The sequence below is a fragment of the Equus przewalskii genome, chromosome 6 (genome assembly GCF_037783145.1).
Source record: "Equus przewalskii isolate Varuska chromosome 6, EquPr2, whole genome shotgun sequence".
NCBI classification, from domain to species: Eukaryota; Metazoa; Chordata; class Mammalia; order Perissodactyla; family Equidae; genus Equus; species Equus przewalskii.
In genome coordinates, this window is record NC_091836.1 from 34,647,212 (window position 1) to 34,667,699 (window position 20,488).

Here is a 20,488-nt window from a genome sequence, read left to right on the forward strand (position 1 = left end):
TATCATGATTTATAGAGCCTCGTAATGTGTTTGACATAGAAATGTTGACTTCTCAAGCATGTTCGTGTCTTTTCTACCTTTCTGATAAAGCTCCTTACATCCTAGGTCACTGCTGTCCAATAGAAATATAATGGGAGTTACATATGTCATTTTAAATGTTCTCTTAGCCACAGTAAAAAGAAACAGAGGAAGTAAATTTTAATAATTTTATTTAACTGAATATATCCAAAACATTGTTAACATGTAATCAAGATATTTGCCCACTTTTGTTTTGTTTTTGGATTAAGTCTTAGAAATCCAGTGTGTATTTTATGCTTACAGCACATCTTAATTTGGCCTAGCCATATTTCAAGTGTTAACAGCTACATGTTGCTAGTAGCTACTATATTGGACAGTTAACCATAGCTAATACTTGGGACTAATTTCAATTGTGACTTAAGTCTGGACCAATATCATAGGACTTGAGGAGTCTAATAATCTATAGAAAAAGGTGTATATTTTGAGGAAAAAAGTTTTGCTCACACATTGTCTTACCTATTTTTATGAATTAGAGTTAAATGGTTTATTTCCCATTATAAAACTATTTTGGAGAGTTTCCTTAGAAATAGTGGCCTTTCATTAGGTGTTTTAGCTCTAGCAACCTTTGTGATGCAGCAGTTCTCTTTTTTCTAGACATCAACAAGTTTCTGTGGATGGTCCGGATTGGAGGGAGCACAGACACAGGCAAACATATCAAAGAGCACGATTATTATACTCCAACTGGGGAATTCCGTGTGGATCGTGAGGGGTCTCCAGTGCTGCTCAACTGCCTTATGTACAAGATGTGTTACTACCGTTTTGGACAGGTCTACACAGAAGCCAGTGAGTGATGCATACGAACACTAGTGACAATAATAAGAACAGCGATAGCTAACACATACAGTGTTTTTCATATGCCAGGCACTGCTCTAAGTGCTTTACATCTGTTAAGTTATTTCATCCTCACAACAATCCAAAAGGTAGATACTAATGTTGTATCCATTTTATATAAGGAAATTGAGGTATAAATAGATTACTTAACTGCCCAAAGTCACATTACTAGTGGCAGAGTCGGTTTAAACTTAGGCAGTCTGGCTCTAGATTCTGTGCTTTTACCCCTTACTTTTTATTGCCTCTTAATAAAAGGTATTGCAATGAAAAAAGGAATGAAGGGGGATAGAGTGAGATAAAGGTCTTCCCATTTCTTCAGGTAAATACATTGATAGTAGTTTGATTAGGTTAGGGCTTTCCTTCTGACTTCAATTTCTTGGTTTGGCACTAGGGACAATTTCTGAAGTGGATGCAGGCCTTTGACTTCTGCTAGGTTCTTCTCTGATCCATGGAAGGGTTACTAGTGTATCACAGAGGCCTCTGGGTGGCAGTCCTCAGGAATAGAGGGTCTTGGAAGTCAGCCCCCTATCTCTTAAGAGAGATAACCTCCATGGACTCTGCCAAGCATCGTCTTGGAGAGGACTTCACTTAGGGTAACACTTGATTTGCCCCCACTACTTGGCCTCCTTTTCTGCAGGTCCTACTCTCTAAACAACTACAGGCTGAGGAGTAATGTTCAAATTAGTAGATGATTTAACAAATTGATTTACTGTTTCTTCAGGAAATCAATACTGTAGTAAGAAATGTGTCACCTTTTTCATCCCTTTCTAGAGCGTCCACCAGGCTTTGACCGTGTCCGGAATGCAGAGATTGGAAATAAAGACTTTGAGCTTGATGTCCTGGAGGAAGCATATACCACAGAACATTGGCTAGTCAGGATATACAAGGTGAGCAGATGTTACACTAGAAAGCAGCTCTCACGTTTGCAGATTGGGTCTAGTGCTTAAAAATGGGCCACATATTTCTAAAATAGGAACACTTCTAATGTCTGAAAAGTAGCTTGCAACTCACTCAGAAGTTTACTATTTTTATTTTAGATTGTTTTTAGAGAGTAGACACCTCAGTCTGCTGTCTTTTTGGCAGTGGTTGCAGTGATATTTTTCCAGTTGGGGCTGGACTTGATCTGTTTTAGTGATTATCAGGCTTGGAGGGGGTAAAAAAGAAAAAGTGTGTATGTTTGTGTTTTTGAACTACATTTTCTTCTTTCCCACTGAAGAATTTATGGTATAGAAAGTCACATAGAAATGTGTCTTATCTCTTACGTAAGAAAAGATTGAGAACTCTTGATATATTTGGAGAGTAGGTCATTTATACTACTCCTAACAGAGGTACTCCAAAGGGCTAAGCAGAGAGTAGCTAGTCTCAGACCTGTGCTCGTTTAGTCACAGAGCCAAACCAGGGAGCAGAATCCAACGTACTCCCTTCCTGTCTGGGTGAACCCAATTCAGTAGAAAAGCTCTCCTAAATTGACCTGATTGTAAATACTAAACTGGCATCTTTATATTGCAGGTAAAGGACCTGGATAATCGAGGCTTGTCAAGGACATAAATGTTACATCCAGCTCTGATATGCTTCGCACTGAATACGTCACATTTAGGATATGGAAGACGTTTTTTAAATATGCAGTTTATAAGAAAAGAGCACGATGGGATTAGAATTGTCTGAAAGTTTTGCCCTGGGCAGTATGGGCTGGGCCAAATGCAATGATTTTTATAATTCTGAGCAGGTTACCAAATCAAATGTCATGGCTTTACTTTGGTCAATTAAAGGGGGGAATTTTTTTAAAAATGTGCCTTATTTGTTTTGACCTATGACTGATTTGAGGAAGGCAAAAGTTTATGCTGGGCTGATAGGAGGACAGAAAGCAGACCTCATCATGTTCTTAGCTCCCTAAATGAGCCATGTAGCGGCATTCTGTCTTTCTCAAATCAGGGAAACTATCAAGGACTAGCTCAGATCTTACATATACAAATAATTTTGTCATTTCAAAAATTGCAGCACCTAACACAATGCCTTGCACATAGTGGGTGCTCTATAAACTCTTTTTGAATGAATAAATGTTTGTGGGACCAGAGGAATGGATTTCTGGGCAGGAAAGGCAGCTTTGTTGACATTGTGTCTCTGTTCTCAACATCTCTTGTCCTTAGGGGCTCTTTGACTTTATGAGGGACAGAAGATTGCTAGCCAGACCTGATCTCAGCAGTTCTTTGGGACTAGCTAGGTTTTATTTTTTTTCCTCTTTGAAGCAGGAATAAATCAAGTAAAACCAAAATAAGCAGTTTTGAAGACTCAGGGCAAACAGTGGAAGTATTGTTATCAATGGAGAGGGAGAAACTCCTTCAACATTATGTATAGAACTTGATGGTCAGTAGGTGTTTTTGAATCAGCTGAAATATAATCCTACATGTCTATTTGAAATCCAGCTTTTCAGTACTCTCACTTATCCATGATACAGTAAATGTCTCTTTGCTCATTTCCTTTAGCTTATGCACTAAAACTCTTGCGGTTATTTAAAGTGAGCTTCTTTCTCCTTTAGTCTTAGCCTATGTGTTGTTATTAAACACCACTAACAAGTTTGATGATCTGGTTTTGAAGCCCTTGCCAGACAAGCTACAAATTAGAAGAGGGATGAATTGCTATTAGCAGGTACCTAGAGAGCAGTGCTAGCCTAACTGCAGGGGAAGAGAAACTTTAAAAAAATTTTAACTCAAAACACTGTAGTCCCATCGATATTTAATGTCAAGACAGACAGCTTTATGTTCAGTACAGTAGGACATTGTATGTATTTTACAACATAAAACAGATACCAGTGAGGTGGGGGGTGTGTGTGTGTGTGTGTATATATATATGTAAACCTAAGTTCATTAAAAACTATACAGGGTAACTGTTTAGTGTTACCTCTCTTTAAGAAACAGGAGCAATTACGTGGCTTTTAGATAAGTCAAAATGGTGCTCCTAAAGGGTATGCTCAGGAAAACTTGTGTACCCAGGAAATTTAGCCTTCCAAACCAAATTAAGTGCTTCAACTGTGGGTGAGATTTAGATTTGATGTAAGATTTGATTTACTGTATGTAAATACATTATTTGATTTATATACAGAATTCCTTCCTAGTGGAAGAAGTTATTCTGAGTTTTTTTGGTTTTTGTTTTTTTTAACCTATATGAATAATATCAGAGATGATTAGTGATCTTCCTCTATAGTATATACGGGATAACTCTTTAATTCATCACTATAGTTGTTTTTGCTCTTATGATTTTAATTTTGTTAGTTTCTAGGCTACATGAAGCTATCTTTTTAAAAAATTTACCTTTCTTTTTCATTGTTATAGGGCATTTAGTGTAAAAAAATGGAATGATTCTAAAAAAGCACCAACACTGTTTTCCACCCCCTAGAGGTAACCACTTGCAACTCAGCTGATTCTCACATTACTTACCTCCATATCATTAAATAATTTGCTTAATTTTGCTATGTGTTGGTTTTCAATTTAGGTATCATCAGTTGACTTTCTGATGTGGAAATTGAAGATTTAGCTCTTTTTCCCCATCCTGCTGTTCCCATGTGCACACTTATTCTTACCATCTTTATGGTTCTATTATAGTTATGATTTAGTTTTTACCTTATGGCTTTTCACAACTAGACCATGTGGTATACTGTTACTATTTTTTTTCTGCATAACATTTCTTTGGAGGGAATTTTTTCATTTGTTTTTTATACTTGTCACTAATTTCTTCCCAAACTTTCCTTCATTTGTGCCAACTAATCCTTTTACTATGTTCAAACTGATTAGATATTCATTCTTAGAGATGTCTTCTGTTCTGGTATGTTCCAATTTGGATTGGTTTACTCTAGATTTGCTATAAGCTTCTTGGGTTGGTGTATCCTTTTACTGTCATTTTGTGTGTGTTAATCTCCTGACTTCTTTCTTATCATCTCTACCTTCTTGAGAAACTGTGTGGGAGATAAATTTCTTGAGATCTTACATGTCTTTTGTCACGATTGATAAGTTGGCAAGGTAGAGTTCCAGATTGCGAATAACTTTTCCTTAGAATTATTTTAAAGGCATTGGCTCATTGTTTTCTGTCTTCTAAATGTTGAGAAATGCAGTGCTATTCTGATTCTTAATTTTTTGTTTTTGTGTCTATTCCCTCTCACTCCCACCCCAGACCTCTTAGGATCTTCTCTTTGTACGTAATGTTTTGAAATTTTCCTAATGATGTGTCTTGGAGTGGGTCATTCATTGTGCTGGGTACTTTAAACTTTATTTATTTACTTTTTTTGCTTCTAAGTATGGAAAGTCAAGTTCATCAGTTCTAGGAAGTTTTCTTTTTAAGATTTTTTATTTTTCCTTTTTCTCCCAAAGCCCCTGGTACATAGTTGTGTACTTTTAGTTGTGGGCCCTTCTAGTTGTGGCATGTAGGACGCCGCCTCAGCATGGCTTGATGAGCCGTGTCATGTCTGTGCCCAGAATTTGAACCAGCGAAACCCTGGGCGGCCGAAGCAGAGCGCGTGAACTTAACCATTCGGCCACGGGGCCAGCCCCAAAGGAAGTTTTCTTGAGTAATTTGTGGATTCCCCCAACTCCCTTTCTTTTTCTGAAAAATAAGTTATTTGGATGTTGGATTTCCTGGCTTAGTCTTCCAATATTCTTATATTTACTCTTCTGTTTTCCATTTTTATTTTTCCTTCTGGGAGATTTCCTAAACTTTTTTTTTCTAATGTATCTATTTAGTTTCCTTTTTTTCTGTCATATTTTTTAAATGTCCCAGATGTTTTTTGTTTGAATATTCCTTTGTTTTGAAATCTTTCATATTAAAGCCCTTTCCAGATTCTTAGTTGTTTGCTCTTATTAAAGAGTGGGACTATAAAAAGCTAATTGGAAGGTCTGTTTGGGGTGGGATGGGGCTTACTGAACATGGGCTTCACTATCCTGTGATCTGGGTGAGTTGTTATACTGGGAAATCCCTGATATTGGTATCTTTAGATCTTTTCTTTTATAGGATTTTATGGGATATAAGATTCCCTGGAGAAGGCTTGTATATCCTCTTAAAGATACAAGCCAGGCTGCCAGATTTCTGGGAATAAAGTGGGGAAAAAAGGCTTAGAGGTTCACCTTCCCATGCATAAACTTAAACTTGATCCCTTTGTTTTCAGCAACCTTTAACTGTGCCTGATGCTGTGCAGTTCAGAGCCTATGTATTTACCCTCTCAAGTCTTGTGTCACTTTTGAGGAGGGGCAGTTCCTTGGGTACACAGAGGAGGGAGGGGATCCACAGGTTTATTTGCTTCTTAGTCTTTCAACCTACCCTCTTTTTAGCCCCACCTTCACCTCCACGTTCAGTTACCTGGTGTCACTAATTCTACTGGAGCCTTTGGGAGTTCTGAGATGCAAATCAAGTTGCTTTTCTGCTTTCTCATTGCTGGCTTTAGGATTCATCTTTCATCTAAGTTAATTATCTTTCATCTAAAGACTTGCCACTTTCCAAAATTTTTTTTTCATACTCTATTCTTGTGGGTATTGCCTTTTAAAAATTTATTTTAAAATAGTAAGTTTTACTATTTTAATATTTACTATTAAGATTTACTATTTTAGTAACGTTTCAGAAAAGAACAGAGGCTATTGTGTGCATTCATTCTCTCATATGCTGTCTTTCACGGGTATTCTGCCTGAAATCTGTATACTAATATTTTTTCAGGCTAAGATACCTTAATTCCATCCAGACATATAGGAACAGTACAGATCCTCGTCTTTCTTCATATTCATTGTTTACAGCATACAGTGCAGAAACTAGAGAAAATGGAGTAAATGACCTGGAAAACTTGCTTTATTACATGAAAGCTAAACTGTGATGTCATGGTTAAAAACTTACTGGATAAGCATTTTGAAATGTTCTGGTCTTGTTTTTTTGTCCCTGAATTTGCTTCTTTAAAACAGATGTATGCATTTTTGTGTAACGTATTTTGCACTTACTTTACTCTATTACTAGTATCACAGTCAAGAGCTAGTTATGCTCAATGTATGTGGCAGACATACTTCAACTGGAGAATTGGATGGAGATGATCTTGCCTGCATCTTGAGTTCAGAGTCTAGTTTACTGTGAAGGGGGCATACCTATTTTAGTTCTTCCACATTATTTTGTGCTCAGGCAAGTCCCTTTCCCCTGAATTTACTTTCCCATTTAAACTGGTTGCTTTTAAAATTTGCATTGTAAAACGAGGCGAAACGGCCTTTTTGCTTATACCTGCCTGTTTCCTACACGTTAAGAATGACAAAGCGGGTAAAACTACGCTATGCAGGTACTCTTCCTTTACAAAGGCTGGGCTAAGGTATTTTTTCGGAGCCAGTTCAGACGAGACAGGAATTGGTTACCCTGGCATTACCTCAAACTACAAATGAGTAGCTTTCTTCATCCGGACGCCTTCCCACCCTCATTACTCTGGCCAGGCTTTTTTGATGCTTCTGGCTCCCACCACAAAGTTCCTTTCGTTCTTCACAGGATCAGTTACAACAGGCGTCCAACGTTCTCGGCTCTAGTTTTATCTGTAACGCACGTTAAAGTTACAGAGGTAGCATTTGCTGGATGTGAGCCTCACAATCCTGCCGGGCAGCCGGGCGGGGTGTTCGGAGGTGCCCCGCTGGTCGGTGCAGGCACGGATCCGTCCCGCCCGCCAGGTGCGGAGCGGCGGGGCGCGCGCGCGAGGACGGCGCAGCCGGATGTGCGAGGGCTCCTCGGAGGCGGCTTCGGCTCCAGGAGCGCGAGGACCGCCCGGCCGAGGATCCCGCCCTGGAGACCATTTCGTGTCTGGGCCCAGAGATCATCGGTAACGATGCGGTGGGCTGTTCTCCAAAGTAACCCAGGCTCGGCCGGCTTAAGCCTCGGGGTGAACGTCTCTGCGCCAGCCGCCAGGAGCCGCCAATCTTCAGAGCAGCGAGCAGGGGAACGCACGCTGTCCTACTTTACGGCAAGGGTGCGCGAGTTTGCGACAGTGTGACGCGAGCAAGTTTTGGCGGGAAAAGCGCCGCATTTGGATTCCTGTGGTGGTAGGCAAAGGACGGCCTGGTGAGGAGGGGCGGTCGGTAGGGTGGGTAAGGGATCTGGAGAAGGAGTTCGGGGTCCACATTAGTTAGGAGGGGCACAGCGAGAGGATGTTACCGGGGACGAGCGAAGGGGATCGGCGAGGCTCCCACGGAGGGTGGTTTCGGAGGGCCGAGGAATACCTGGGGGACCCCGTTGTAGAGGGACTGGAGAGACCAGCTCTCTGCTGGCTGAGGACCCCAGAGGTTTGGGCCCCGGCCGTCAGTGTGCCACCCAGCCCTTCCTTCCGCTTCTTGGGACAGTTTGGCCCCGCCCCGTCTCCTCCTGGCCTTTGGGACGAGGTGGGGTGGGCATTGGAACTGAGCGGGCGGGGAGGAGGGGCTGCAGTGGTCGTAGTTATTCCGCCCCCGCTAGCCCGCATCCTCTTACTCTTACCCAAACCCCACCTCTTTCATCCCCCTTCTCCAGTTATACACCATGACACATTTGTCCCCCACTCCTCAACACAGCTATGGAATTTCCTCTGAGCCTGAGCAAGGCAGAGCGTCAGCCTTCGGGTTGTGTGGGAATGGAGATTGTGATTCACACAACAAAATGCCAGAATTTAGAATACTTGCTTGCTTGTGGTTTAAAGTCTTGGGTAAAATATGGATGGGGTGTAAGGGGGAACCAAGAGCTGTTATTTATATTGAGCAATAGGGCAAGAGGCAGAGCCCAGTGGCTTGACATGATTGGAGCTTATACTCATCCCCGTCTTTTCTGGGTTCCCGCCTTTTACAGCCGTGGCACGTAGTGGAGTCATGGCAGTGCCCTTTGTGGAAGACTGGGACTTGGTGCAAACCCTGGGAGAAGGTGCCTATGGAGAGTGAGTCCGAGTCCGCTTACCTTGCCTTCACCCTTGTTTAGTTTTCTGTCTGTTGTTTTTGTTTTAAGTACATATTCGCCGTTTTGGAGTCGTTTATTTTAATTCAGTGGTGCCTTAGAGAACAGATATTTGGATTAGAAATCCAAGACTTCTGGGAACTGAAGCTATGCAATCTTTTGTAAGGATTAATTTGTTTCTTCCTTTTTTTAGCGTTCTTTGTAAAGAGCTGAAAGAGACTTCTAAAGTCAGTTTCTCCTTCCACGTATTCGTTGGGGTTTAAGCGTAGTGGTGAAATGAGCAAATGAATAGACTCTGGAGTCAGACTAGTTTCAGACCCTCACTCTATCACGTACTGGTCATTGTTTTGTGTTCTGAGGCAAACTTCTTAATGTGCCTCTGTTTCCCCAGCTGTAAGATGGCAATAATGATACCTACCCCATAGGTGCTTAGAACAGTTACCACAGGAGTACATAGTATCAGATTAATGTATGTTAGGTAATGTTATTAAAATTAAATGAACAGAGCATGTGTATATGTGATGTGGCCTAGAATTGCTGTTATTCCATTTAAGTTTATTTTATTAAGCGTTTATTAAATGACTTTTGGATGTACAGCACCATGACTTCTTTAGGGCATCAGCTGTCATACTTTACATTTCAGAAAGGAGTAGTATCTGTTGAGAACATGGCAGAAACCCTTTCCTTGGTTTCTCCTTGGTGGGGAAAGTAATAAAGGTAAAATAGTTGGATGAGTCGTGTTTAATCTTTTGAAGTTTTAAAAGAAATAGAATTCAAATGTCTTCCTTTTCCTTTTTAGAGTTCAACTTGCTGTGAATAGAAGAACTGAAGAAGCAGTTGCAGTGAAGATTGTAGACATGAAGCGTGCCATAGACTGTCCAGAAAATATTAAGAAAGAGATCTGTATCAATAAAATGTTAAATCATGAGAATGTAGTGAAATTCTATGGTCACAGGAGAGAAGGCAATATTCAGTATCTGTTTCTGGAGTACTGTAGTGGCGGAGAACTTTTTGATAGAATAGGTATGGGAAAGATGTAAGATAATTCTACAAAATGAGTTTCTTAATATGTTTTTGAATCTTGGGTCCTTGTCCAGTTGCTTATGCAACAATGAAAATGGAGTAGATCTTGTTTTTGCAGTTTACATTAACACATGAAAGCATATATTAGAGTCATCAAACTTTTTTCCCAAGTTGTATGTGTGATTTTGGTTGCGATTGCTGTTTTGTGGAGTTTAAGAATGATAATCAAACTAATTTCATGGTGGAGTATTATAATTGCAATGTATTGTTTGCCTATATAATTTTTTTCTTTGTAGACATTTCTAGTTACATGAAATCATTGCATACATTTACAGACCCAAAATACTAGCATGTTATTATATTTCTTCTTTGTTTAAATGAAATAATTGAGAATTTTCTAGGATTGCCTTATATATATTCAGTAATTTCCATGTTTGCTACCTAAATGTGCTATGTAGATTCAAAGGCTTGATATTAAAGAATACTGAGAAATACATAAAATATGTTCTGTGAATCTAAATTTATTATTTAAAACTACTGTATTAAAAGTTAAAAACTGATTATTAGAATCTCCAGTATATATCTCAGGAGAGAGTTGAGTGTAAAATCAAGTTAATGAGGAAGATAAAAATATAAAAAGATAACTGACAGTGGAACATTTCTTAATAAAACTGTATTTCCTGAAGGAACTTCACAGGCATTCACAGCTTTGTATTGTAAGAGATTATGTGAAGTTTAAATCTGTTGTTAAGTGTTTAGTGGAATTAGCTTAGATTTCCCCAGGCTTACACTTTGGCATTTACATTTCAGAGGTAGGAAAAATATTGTCAGCATTTAGAAGAAATTAGGGGAGAATTCGAAGGATACCATGTAGATCGTGTTTAGTGGAAGATGAGCAGGGGCTTTCAAGATATGGCTTGCATTCTTGATTTGGATGATAGTTTGTTATTTTTCTCTGTAATTTTTCTGTGATGTTAATTTATTTTCACCATGAACAGATGGGGAAGTGTGAGCTATTAAGTACTGTATGAATTAGTGAACTCCAGAGTCTTTAATTGTTAGCATCAGATTCTGTGTGCTAAAGTACAATCACAAATGTCTAACCTTAGAGTTATGAGACTGTGTGGTTGACGTCTGTTTATACTTACCTGGTAAACTAACTTTCATAAATAATTCTTATAGAGCCAGACATAGGCATGCCTGAACAAGATGCTCAGAGGTTCTTCCATCAACTCATGGCAGGGGTGGTAGGTGCAATTGTCTCTTTTCCTTTTACTTAAAATTAATGTGACAAATAAGTTACTGAATTTTGGTTATGTTTCCCTCTTAGGTTTATCTGCATGGTATTGGAATAACTCATAGGGATATTAAGCCAGAAAATCTCCTATTGGATGAAAGGGGTAAGGTTAACATTTTGTCACTGCTGCCTAAATTATTTTATATAGCTATACAAGGCAGGATCAAGGCTTTTGCTTTACTGAAATTTCAGGGCAAAAAATCCGAAGAAAAGTCTAAGAAATTTGGGAGACTTGGTATATTTAGACTTCACAAGTCCTTCATGATAGTTGTGGATAAGACAGAGAAATCTGACCTAGATGCAAGGGTAGCTCACTGGATGAATAACTATATGAATAAGCTTAAGCAATTCTTTAATGAATTAATAAAAGGAAGTTTCTATTGGAATACCCTGGACCTTAGCTTTGTCCTTCTGTTTGTTCTTTTTAATCTAAGATTTGGATGTAAGGAGTTTGGATATATTTTAGGGATGTCATAAAAGCTGAGAGTAATGGATAGTGAGAGTGTTAGCTTATAGAATCAGGATCAAAAAAGATGACAGAAATGTTAGCTGCAAGAGGCAGTGACTTTTGTCTCCTTTGTTTAATGCTCTGTTTTATGGTTAGAACAGTGCCTGGCAAATTGTAGGCGTTCAAAAATATTGAATGAATGGGTTTAGCAGAGCAGAGAGGTGGGTCAGATTTAACAAGTTGTTTTCCAATAGGGAAAAATCTAAAGTCCAGTATTTGAATTGAAGACACTAACCAAATAAGTACAGTTGAATGGCATATCTTTGGTAGCAAAGCAGGTTAAAAAAGACTTTTTCTAGGCAGCAAACTTCATGTTAGTCACCATTGTGATTTGGTCATTAGGAAACTAAGGTGACATTATTGAGAATGAGGAAGGTAGTAGTTCAACACTACTTTGGTGAGACCATGCCGGAAATAATGGGTGTCCTGGGACAATACTGTAAAAGACACGTAGACCACTGAAGTACTTTCATAGGAGACTGACTAGAATGATAGAAGAAACACAAGCTGTGTAAAATAAGGAATAATTGAAGGAACTCAGGGGAAACTTGCTACCTTAAATACTGTTCTTCAGAACGTGGGTGAAAACTTCACGGAAGCACTTTGGATTAGTACAAGGATGACCCCATGAGTGGATCTGTCCAGAAGCTGAATAGGTTGCTTTGGGATGTAGTGAGTTTATAACATGAGAGTCAGACATTGGATTATTAATTGTCAGTGATATTGAAAAGGGAATGTAAACATTGCTTGGCTAGTTGGACCTAAGTACTTTTAAGATTTTGTCCCACCCTGAGGTTTAGTGTTTCTGGTTACTGTTCATGACAAGTAACAGTATACTTTCTTATCAGCCTCCTAACCTCTTCCTGAACTCTATAATTCACCTTCATACAAGAGAATAAATTAAGAAAAGCCAGTTTATTTAATAAATAATGGAGATGTGAGTATGTAATAATATCTGGAATATGAAAACTTTGTTCCCAAACTAAAAGTATTGGTTTTTTTCTCTTTATAAAGATAAAAGATATCCATGACTTAAGAGCAAAAGTATAAAGAAGAAAGTAAAAAATCACCAGAAACTCACCAGTCAGTTATAATCACTGTTCATTTTTTGGTGAATATATTTTAGATACCCTTTTATTAACCCATCTACTAACCTAGGTACCTAAGATCCTCCCTTGGTTATTTAGCCTACTGCAAGTTGTTTCATAGGCCACATGGCAAAATTTTAGATATTCAGAAAATTTGTGTGGGGAAAAAGGAACTGTAGAATGGTCTGTTGATGAATCCTGAGAAATTAGAGCACAGCTGGCAGTATTCCTTTTGCTTCCTTTTTTTTCTTTAAGGAAGATTAGCCCTGAGCTAACATCTGCCAATCCTCCTCTTTTTGCTGAGGAAGACTGGCCCTGAGCTAACATCTCTGCCCATCTTCCTCTACTTTATACGTGGGACGCCTACCGCAGCATGGCTGGCCAAGCGGTGCCATGTCTGCACCCAGGATCCGAACTGGCGAACCCCAGGCCACAGAAGCGGAACGTGCACACTTAACTGCTGCGCCACCGGGCTGGCCCTTACTTCCATTTTTTATTCTATTTCTATTACTTTTTGAATGCTAATAGCCTTGATGGTATTATAGTCAATTCTTCCCCTTCCTCATCTACAAAATAAGTCTTTTTTTGATTCAATGCAGGCTTCAAGCTACGTAAAACCCTCTGGGAAAGAGGGATTGAGTGTGTCTCTAAGTATGAGAGGCAGTACAGCATAGTATTAAGAGCGTGAGCGTGATAGTCCTTTGAACCTAGGTTTAATTTACGTCACCTTGTAATAGGTATATGGCCTTGGGATAAGTTGTTTAATTTCTCTCTGCCTCACTTTCTTCATCTATAAAATGGGGAGAGTAAGAGAATCTATTTGGGTTGTGAGATATGATACATCTCTTCTTTATCCTCACGACTCAAGTAGAGATATATATAAAACATAATGTAAGTTAGATCATAGAATATATGCTTTTTTCTTATGTGTATGTGGACTTTACTTTTTGCCCTTTTACATTGTATTTGTATAGCATAAAAACTTTTACTTTTATTTAAAACTTAAAAAAAATTCAGGCACACAAAATCTGTGTAAAATATATAATACATAATATAATAAATTAAAATATAATAAACAACTGTGTACCCATCTGGCTTAAAAAAGAAAACATTATATATATAACAGTGGTGTTCATAATAGCAAAAGACTGGAAACAACTCAAATGTCTGTCAACAACAGAACAGATAAATTATGAAATGGATGATTTATAGCTACAAGTAATGACGTGGATGCATTTCAGAAATATAATGATATAAAGCAAAAAAGGAAAGATGCAGAAGTTCATACAAGTATGATTCTATTTTTATGAAGTTAAAAATATGTAAAATCAAATATATTGTTTAGAGATACAAATGTGGAAAAAAACTCCAAGGAAAAGAAAGGGCATAATAAAACAAAAAATCAGAATAGTGGTTACTTCTAAGAAAGTAGGGAAGGGAGTATATTTAGGGAAGTATTTACAGGGGATTTCAAAGGAAATAGAATGTTCTTAAACTGGGTGTTGGGTTAGTGGATGTTTGTTAAATTATTCTTCATATCCTGCCTATTATATAAATATCCTATTTTTCTATTCAATATCTTTTCAAAGAAGAAAAAATCTTCTTTTCAAAAAAGAGAACATATATTCTATTTTCTTCAGAAAAGAAAGCAGTATAGTTGAAGTCCTCCTGTGTATTCCTTCACAATTGTATTCCCCTTTCTTTTTCTCAGAGGTACCCACACTCCTCAATTTAGAATTTTTTATATGCAGTTCTTTAAACAACAAAATCCAAGGAATATTATGGTCATCCACCAGTAGTTTTAGTGATTACTACTTATAAGTGACTTGGAACTCTTAATCTCAGTGGTTTGTCAAGATGTGTCATATAGCTATTAAAAGGATACTTATAGTAGCTACCTCCCAAGTCAAATACAGGTAAACAGCACCAGTGGCTTACATATTATATTGTGTGGATACACTTGACTTTTAAAGAATCAGTCCCCTATTTTGAGACATTTAAGTTGTTTCTAGCTTAAAAAAAATACAACAGTGATAACTGTTCTATAAATTTGTGCATAGGGCCATATAAAAATAGTCATGTTATAATGAATATTTGCATGGCACTTGCCTTTTTTTTTCACTTATAACCTATTCCATGTCAGTACATATAGATGCATCTTTTTTTTTTTTTAACAGCTACCTATATAGTTTTCATTATGTACGTGTGTTGTAAGAGTTCTTTGTTGATGGACATTTAAGCAATTTTCAAATAATATTGCCATGAGTATCCTTATGTTGTGAATTTTAGGGAGTATTTCTGTGGATATGGTCCTAGAAGTGGGAATTGCTAGTTCAAAGAGTGTGACTATTTCAATTTTTGACATCTTTTGCCAGATTACCCTCTAAAAAGGTTGTACCAGTTGACATCTTGATAATAGAGGGTCTTCCCTAACTCCTAAGACTAGGTTAGATTCCCTTGCCAAAAGATCTTGTCATGTTCTATATTTTCATAACCTTCACAACAGTTGTCTACTGTTAGACTTCTGCAGTAATTTATCTACCTATGTTGGCTAGCACAGTGTCACCCAGTTGCAGTAGTTATTCACTAAATATAAGAAAGTTCTGCCTGCAGTTTGTGTGTGTTGAAGATGGGAAGTTAGGGTGGAAATTTGCTCTTCTGGTTTGTTTTTTGTGCAGAGTTCTTCCCCCTTTTTTAAACTTAGCCACTTTGACAAGAAGTTCTGGTGGTTTGTGGATCTTTAGTTTAGGTGTATCTTTACATATTTTCTTCCTGCCAACTGAGTTTGTTTGCCTCTGAGAAAGTTGTGCCTAGTATATTATTGATGTTTCCTTTCTGCCCTCTGCTCAGTCTGAAGAAGGAGTTAGTTCTGCTTTCAGCCTAAGTCTGGAGCGCCCTTTTTGAGAAGGGCGGCCCCTTTTGACTCCAGTATCTTTCTGTAACCTGGGCCAAATTATTTTGTGTATTAATGCTATTTCTCTTAAATTAATAGAAGCAATGAGGCCTTTTTCCAGTTATGGCTAGATGATGATGTCTTTTATTTCTTCTTTTTTAAAATTTCTTTTTGATCATTTTATGGTAGAGAAGTTCTACAAATCTTAAGTAACACCAGGGGTTTTCTAATAAAACTTAATTCCTTTAGTTATATCTATTTACAAAACATTTTTATCTAGTGCCGTTCTTTTTTCCTTTGGTTTAGATAACCTCAAAATCTCTGACTTTGGCTTGGCGACAGTGTTTCGGCATAATAATCGTGAACGTTTATTGAACAAGATGTGTGGTACTTTACCTTATGTTGCTCCAGAACTCCTAAAGAGAAAAGAATTTCACGCAGAACCAGTTGATGTTTGGTCCTGTGGAATAGTACTTACTGCAATGTTGGCTGGAGGTAAGAACTATTTAATCATGATAAAACTCCTGTCCTATGGAAAGCCAGATTTGTTAGACCAAAATAAATGAAATAAACCAAGGGAATCCATATTTATATGATAGTATTTTGATAGTAACTTATTTATAAGTTGGAATTTTTAATCCCGAAGGTTTTTAAAAATCAGGTATGTATAGCTAATAAATGAAATATCTCAATAGCTATCTCTTTTATGATTCATGTGAATACTTTTGGAAAGAGTAGGGCAGGAAGTGGTTCATCCATCTTTGAAGTGCCTCTAAAATTTTTGTGAGTTGCATTCTTAGTTTGAAAACCATATTGAATTAATTTGGAGGGAACTTTTAATGGATTTGTATAATTGATTATTATCCCTTAAAATCTTTACTGTATAATATTGTGAACACTCAGATATCGGGGACTTAACTTCTTTCTTAGAATTGCCGTGGGACCAGCCCAGTGACAGTTGTCAGGAATATTCTGATTGGAAAGAAAAAAAAACATACCTCAACCCTTGGAAAAAAATCGATTCTGCTCCTCTAGGTAACTTGTTTATCTTGATTGAAAGTACTGATTTCTTGGGTAATGAAGCCTAATGCTGTTTGAATTTTTCTCTTACTTTTTTTTCTTTTTAATTTTGAAACAATCGTGTAAATAATCCATGATCCTTTCAGATAAATTAGAACATAATATTAAAAATTTTTTAAAACCAACCCTCTAAGCCTAGCGCTCAGAAACAGCTTCTTTTAGTATTTTGATATGTGCTTCTACACTTTGTTGTAAAAACATTTAATATATGTTTCTTATATATGTATATTAGTTATAAGTTTGTGTTTTTATAAAAAATGAGATCACACTACACATGCTGTTTTATAACCTGTTTTTTGTGTGTTAATGCTTTGTGGTCGTTTTCCATGACTGTAACTGCAGGTCTACATCATTGTTTTTAAAAGCTGTGATGGTATTCTGCTATGTGGATATGCCTCACTATACTTATCCCATTCACTTTGTTAGAGATTTAGATTTTTTCTAATTTTTCACTGTTATAAAAGAGATAATGGTGATCATCCAAGTAATGTACATACCTTTAAATTATTTAATTAAAAAAAATCCCCAGAAGTGGAACTACAGGGTGAAGGATGTATGTAGTTTTTAATTGTTATGGTTCACTTGCCAAATTGCTTCTCGAAAGTCTATACCATTTCATCACCATCTCATTGGTTTATATTTTTTTAAAAATATTTGATTAGTCTAATAGGCCTTTAAAAAATACACTTGGGGCTGGCCCCGTGGCCGAGTGGTTAAGTCTGTGCGCTCCGCTGCAGGCGGCCCAGTGTTTCGTTGGTTCGAATCCTGGGCACGGACATGGCACTGCTCATCAAACCACGCTGAGGCAGCGTCCCACATGCTACAACTAGAAGGACCCACAACGAAGAATATACAACTATGTACTGGGGGGCTTTGGGGAGAAAAAGAAAAAAAATAAAATCTTTAAAAAAAAAAAAAAATAAAAAAAAAAAAAAAAAAAAAAAAAATACACTTGCTGTTTCTCATTTTTATTTTAAATTTAGTACCAATGAGGTTGTATATCCAGTATATATTTATTAGCTTTTTGTCTATTTTTGTGGATTGTCTATTTTGCTCACTTTTTGCAGGGAAGTTTTATTACTTTATGAGGTTTTTTTTTTAAAACATTAATGTCATCAGATCTTTACATTTGTGACAAATATTTTTCACGATTTGTTATGTATTTTTATTTTGTTTATGCTATTTTGATATGCAGAAGTTTTATATTTTTATTTATTCAAATCTATTATCTTGTCCTTTGTGGTCTCTGATTATATTTTCATGTTTGGAAAGGTCTTTTCTATTCCTAACATTAGAAAAAAATTCCCTATGTTTTCATGGCTCCATTTTTTCATTTAAATCTTTGGTCCGTTAGAAAATGGTTTGGTGCTGGGAGATGTATGCATTTTTTATCAAGATAATTAAGATACCTTAGGATGATGGTTGCTTGTATTGCTATCTCCTAAAAAGTTTTTGGAAAGTAGATTTTCCTTGTAAAACTGTGTGAATGAGGATTTAATGTGACATATTGGAACAATGAGTTTGGTATTGAAAATGGATAGGAAGGTTTTGTATTTTTTGTTAATGTTGTCACATAGGGAGAAACATTTCCACCTGGCTCTTGTTCTTATTTGAAACAACTAAGAATCAGATCTGGGAAGAATATTCTAAGATACAGACAGTAGAAAAGGAAAACTGCATGAAAGTAAAGCAATAAATTAGTAGCTTTATTCTTTCTCTTCCCCAGAAATAATATTTGCTTGTAAAGAGATGAGTAGAGAATGTATTCTGTATCACAGGCTGTGGGCTTTTCTAATGTGCATGACTCTTTTGTAAATGTTGTCTTAATGTTTTGTTTTCAGCTTTACTGCATAAAATCCTAGTTGAGAATCCATCAGTAAGGATTACCATCCCAGACATCAAAAAAGATAGATGGTACAACAAAGCACTCAAGAAAGGTAATATCCTTAAAATGCAAGTATTTTTTCTGTGAAAGAAAAGGTACTTGCAACGTCAGTATTACAAGTCATGAGTACAAGATAGCTGTGGTCTCTGTCCTCGTGGAGATTAGAATGACTAATATCAAAGACAAATATAAAAATAATTGTATGTTTATTAATAATTATAAAGTGGGAAATCAGGGTACTATAGCTAAGAGTTTAACCAAGTCTGAAGTGACAGAGAAAGCTTGTCTTCCTGAGGAAATCCCATTAAATCTAAGATTTGAAGATTAAAGGAGAGCTAGCCAGTTGAGTACTAACAAGATGAGTAGCAGACTCTGAACAGAGGAAGTAGCATTTGGAATGTCTTGGAGTTTAGAAAGTGGTGCATTTGAGGAACTTGAAAGAAGGCCAGTATGGTGTGGACCATGTCTGGCTTGTTCATTGTGTCATCAGTGGTTAGCACAGTGTGTGGTACATCATAGGCACTCAGTAAATGTTTGTTGAGTAAATGAGTGACTAGAGAAGGGAGAGAGGTTTGAGGTGAGGCCAGAGAGGTAGTTAGTGACCAAGCTGTGGAGGGGGACCTTATAAGCCATGTTAAGGATTTTGGGCTTTATAACTTAAGGCCACTGGAGAAACCTTTAAGCAAGGAAATGACATGATCATATATTTGGTTTTAAAAGATCTTTCTGGCTACTTGTAAAAAAATTGTTTTTGATCCTAGATGTGAGAAGGTGGTAACCTGGACCAGGTTGGTGACTGGATTGGAAAGTAGATATATTCCAAAGAGATTTAAGAACTAGAAATGATAGGACTGGTGATTGTTTATATGTGGAAGATGAAGGAGAATGAGGAATCAATGATGACTCCTTTCTGGTTTGAACAACTATATAAATGGTGATACCATTTGGGATGTAACTCAGGAGAAAAACAGATTTTGGGGAAAATTTTATTTGATTCTGGACGTGTTGAATTTGAGAAGTTAAGTAAAACTGTCCCATGGGGCGTGTGTATGTGTGTGTGTGAGGCTTGAGATGTCGATTTAGGTGTTTTCTGCAGATGGATGCTAATGTAAACAATGGTCGTAGATGAAATTGAGCGTATGAAATTTTAAGGAATACCAACATTTAAGTGGTAGGTGGGGGCCAGGGAAACAGAAAAGTAACCAGAGAGATGGGAGAAAGATCAGAGAATGTGGAGTATTGAGGCTAAGAGAAGAAAATGCATGACAGTGGCAGATACTGTTAAGTGAATTAATAACATGAAGCCTAAAAATTTATCCAGTGGATTCTGTGATATGGCACTTATTCATGATCTTGGGAGGAACAGTTTTGGTGGAGAGTTGGGAATAAATTCTAGAGTACAGTGATTGTAGTCTAAAAGAGAGGTGAAGAAGCAAAGTATACACAGCTCATTGAAGAAGTTTGGCTGTGAGTGGGAGGAGAGGACAATAGCTGGAGATGAATGAGGAATTTTTAACTCTTCTCTGAATGTTTCTTTTACTTTTCACCTTGTTCTAATTGAAATCCAGCTCTCCCCTGAGGACACTGCTTCCTCTTAAGTGGTAGATGTTTTCTTTCCCACACCCTTGTACCTTTGATCTGGGAGTGGGACAGGCATCCTCCTTGTTCTTTATTGTTGCTTTCTCCTTTTTCCCCCCACATTCCTCTCCCCTCCATTTTGAGTCTCATATTTATCAGACTCAACCACCCACTATTCTTTCCTTGTATAATCAACTTCTGAACCCTAAAGTAAAATTCCTGCCACACTGTCACTCTCTCCAGCACAACTCTTGACATAATTTTTATCATGATTCTTGGTGATTTAAATATTCATTTGGATGATCTTTCC

At 37.4% G+C, this 20,488-nt stretch overlaps 2 protein-coding genes across 9 annotated transcripts in view; both read left to right on the plus strand.

The window, feature by feature from the left end:
• STT3A (STT3 oligosaccharyltransferase complex catalytic subunit A) overlaps positions 1-4,374 on the plus strand; it is a 26,928-nt gene extending 22,554 nt beyond the window's left edge. For all 5 annotated transcript variants that reach the window (XM_008529339.2, XM_070623383.1, XM_008529342.2 and 2 more), the window contains 3 exons: positions 673-861; positions 1,681-1,796; positions 2,419-4,374. In XM_008529339.2, the coding sequence (XP_008527561.1) occupies positions 673-861; positions 1,681-1,796; positions 2,419-2,457 (344 nt within the window). In that variant the 3' untranslated portion in view covers positions 2,458-4,374. The remainder of the gene's footprint in view (positions 1-672; positions 862-1,680; positions 1,797-2,418) is intronic.
• Positions 4,375-4,526: 152 nt separating this feature from the next.
• The window catches only part of CHEK1 (checkpoint kinase 1), a 34,766-nt gene continuing 18,804 nt past the window's right edge, over positions 4,527-20,488 (plus strand). For 2 of the 4 annotated variants that reach the window (XM_070623385.1, XM_008529337.2), the window contains exons 1-8: positions 4,527-7,949; positions 8,725-8,809; positions 9,626-9,849; positions 11,032-11,096; positions 11,180-11,249; positions 15,942-16,130; positions 16,566-16,670; positions 18,557-18,652. In XM_070623385.1, the coding sequence (XP_070479486.1) occupies positions 8,745-8,809; positions 9,626-9,849; positions 11,032-11,096; positions 11,180-11,249; positions 15,942-16,130; positions 16,566-16,670; positions 18,557-18,652 (814 nt within the window). In that variant the 5' untranslated portion in view covers positions 4,527-7,949; positions 8,725-8,744. Of the gene's footprint in view, positions 7,969-8,724; positions 8,810-9,625; positions 9,850-11,031; positions 11,097-11,179; positions 11,250-15,941; positions 16,131-16,565; positions 16,671-18,556; positions 18,653-20,488 lie in introns of all 4 variants that reach the window. The other 2 variants (XM_008529336.2, XM_008529338.2) reach the window with 2 other exon arrangements.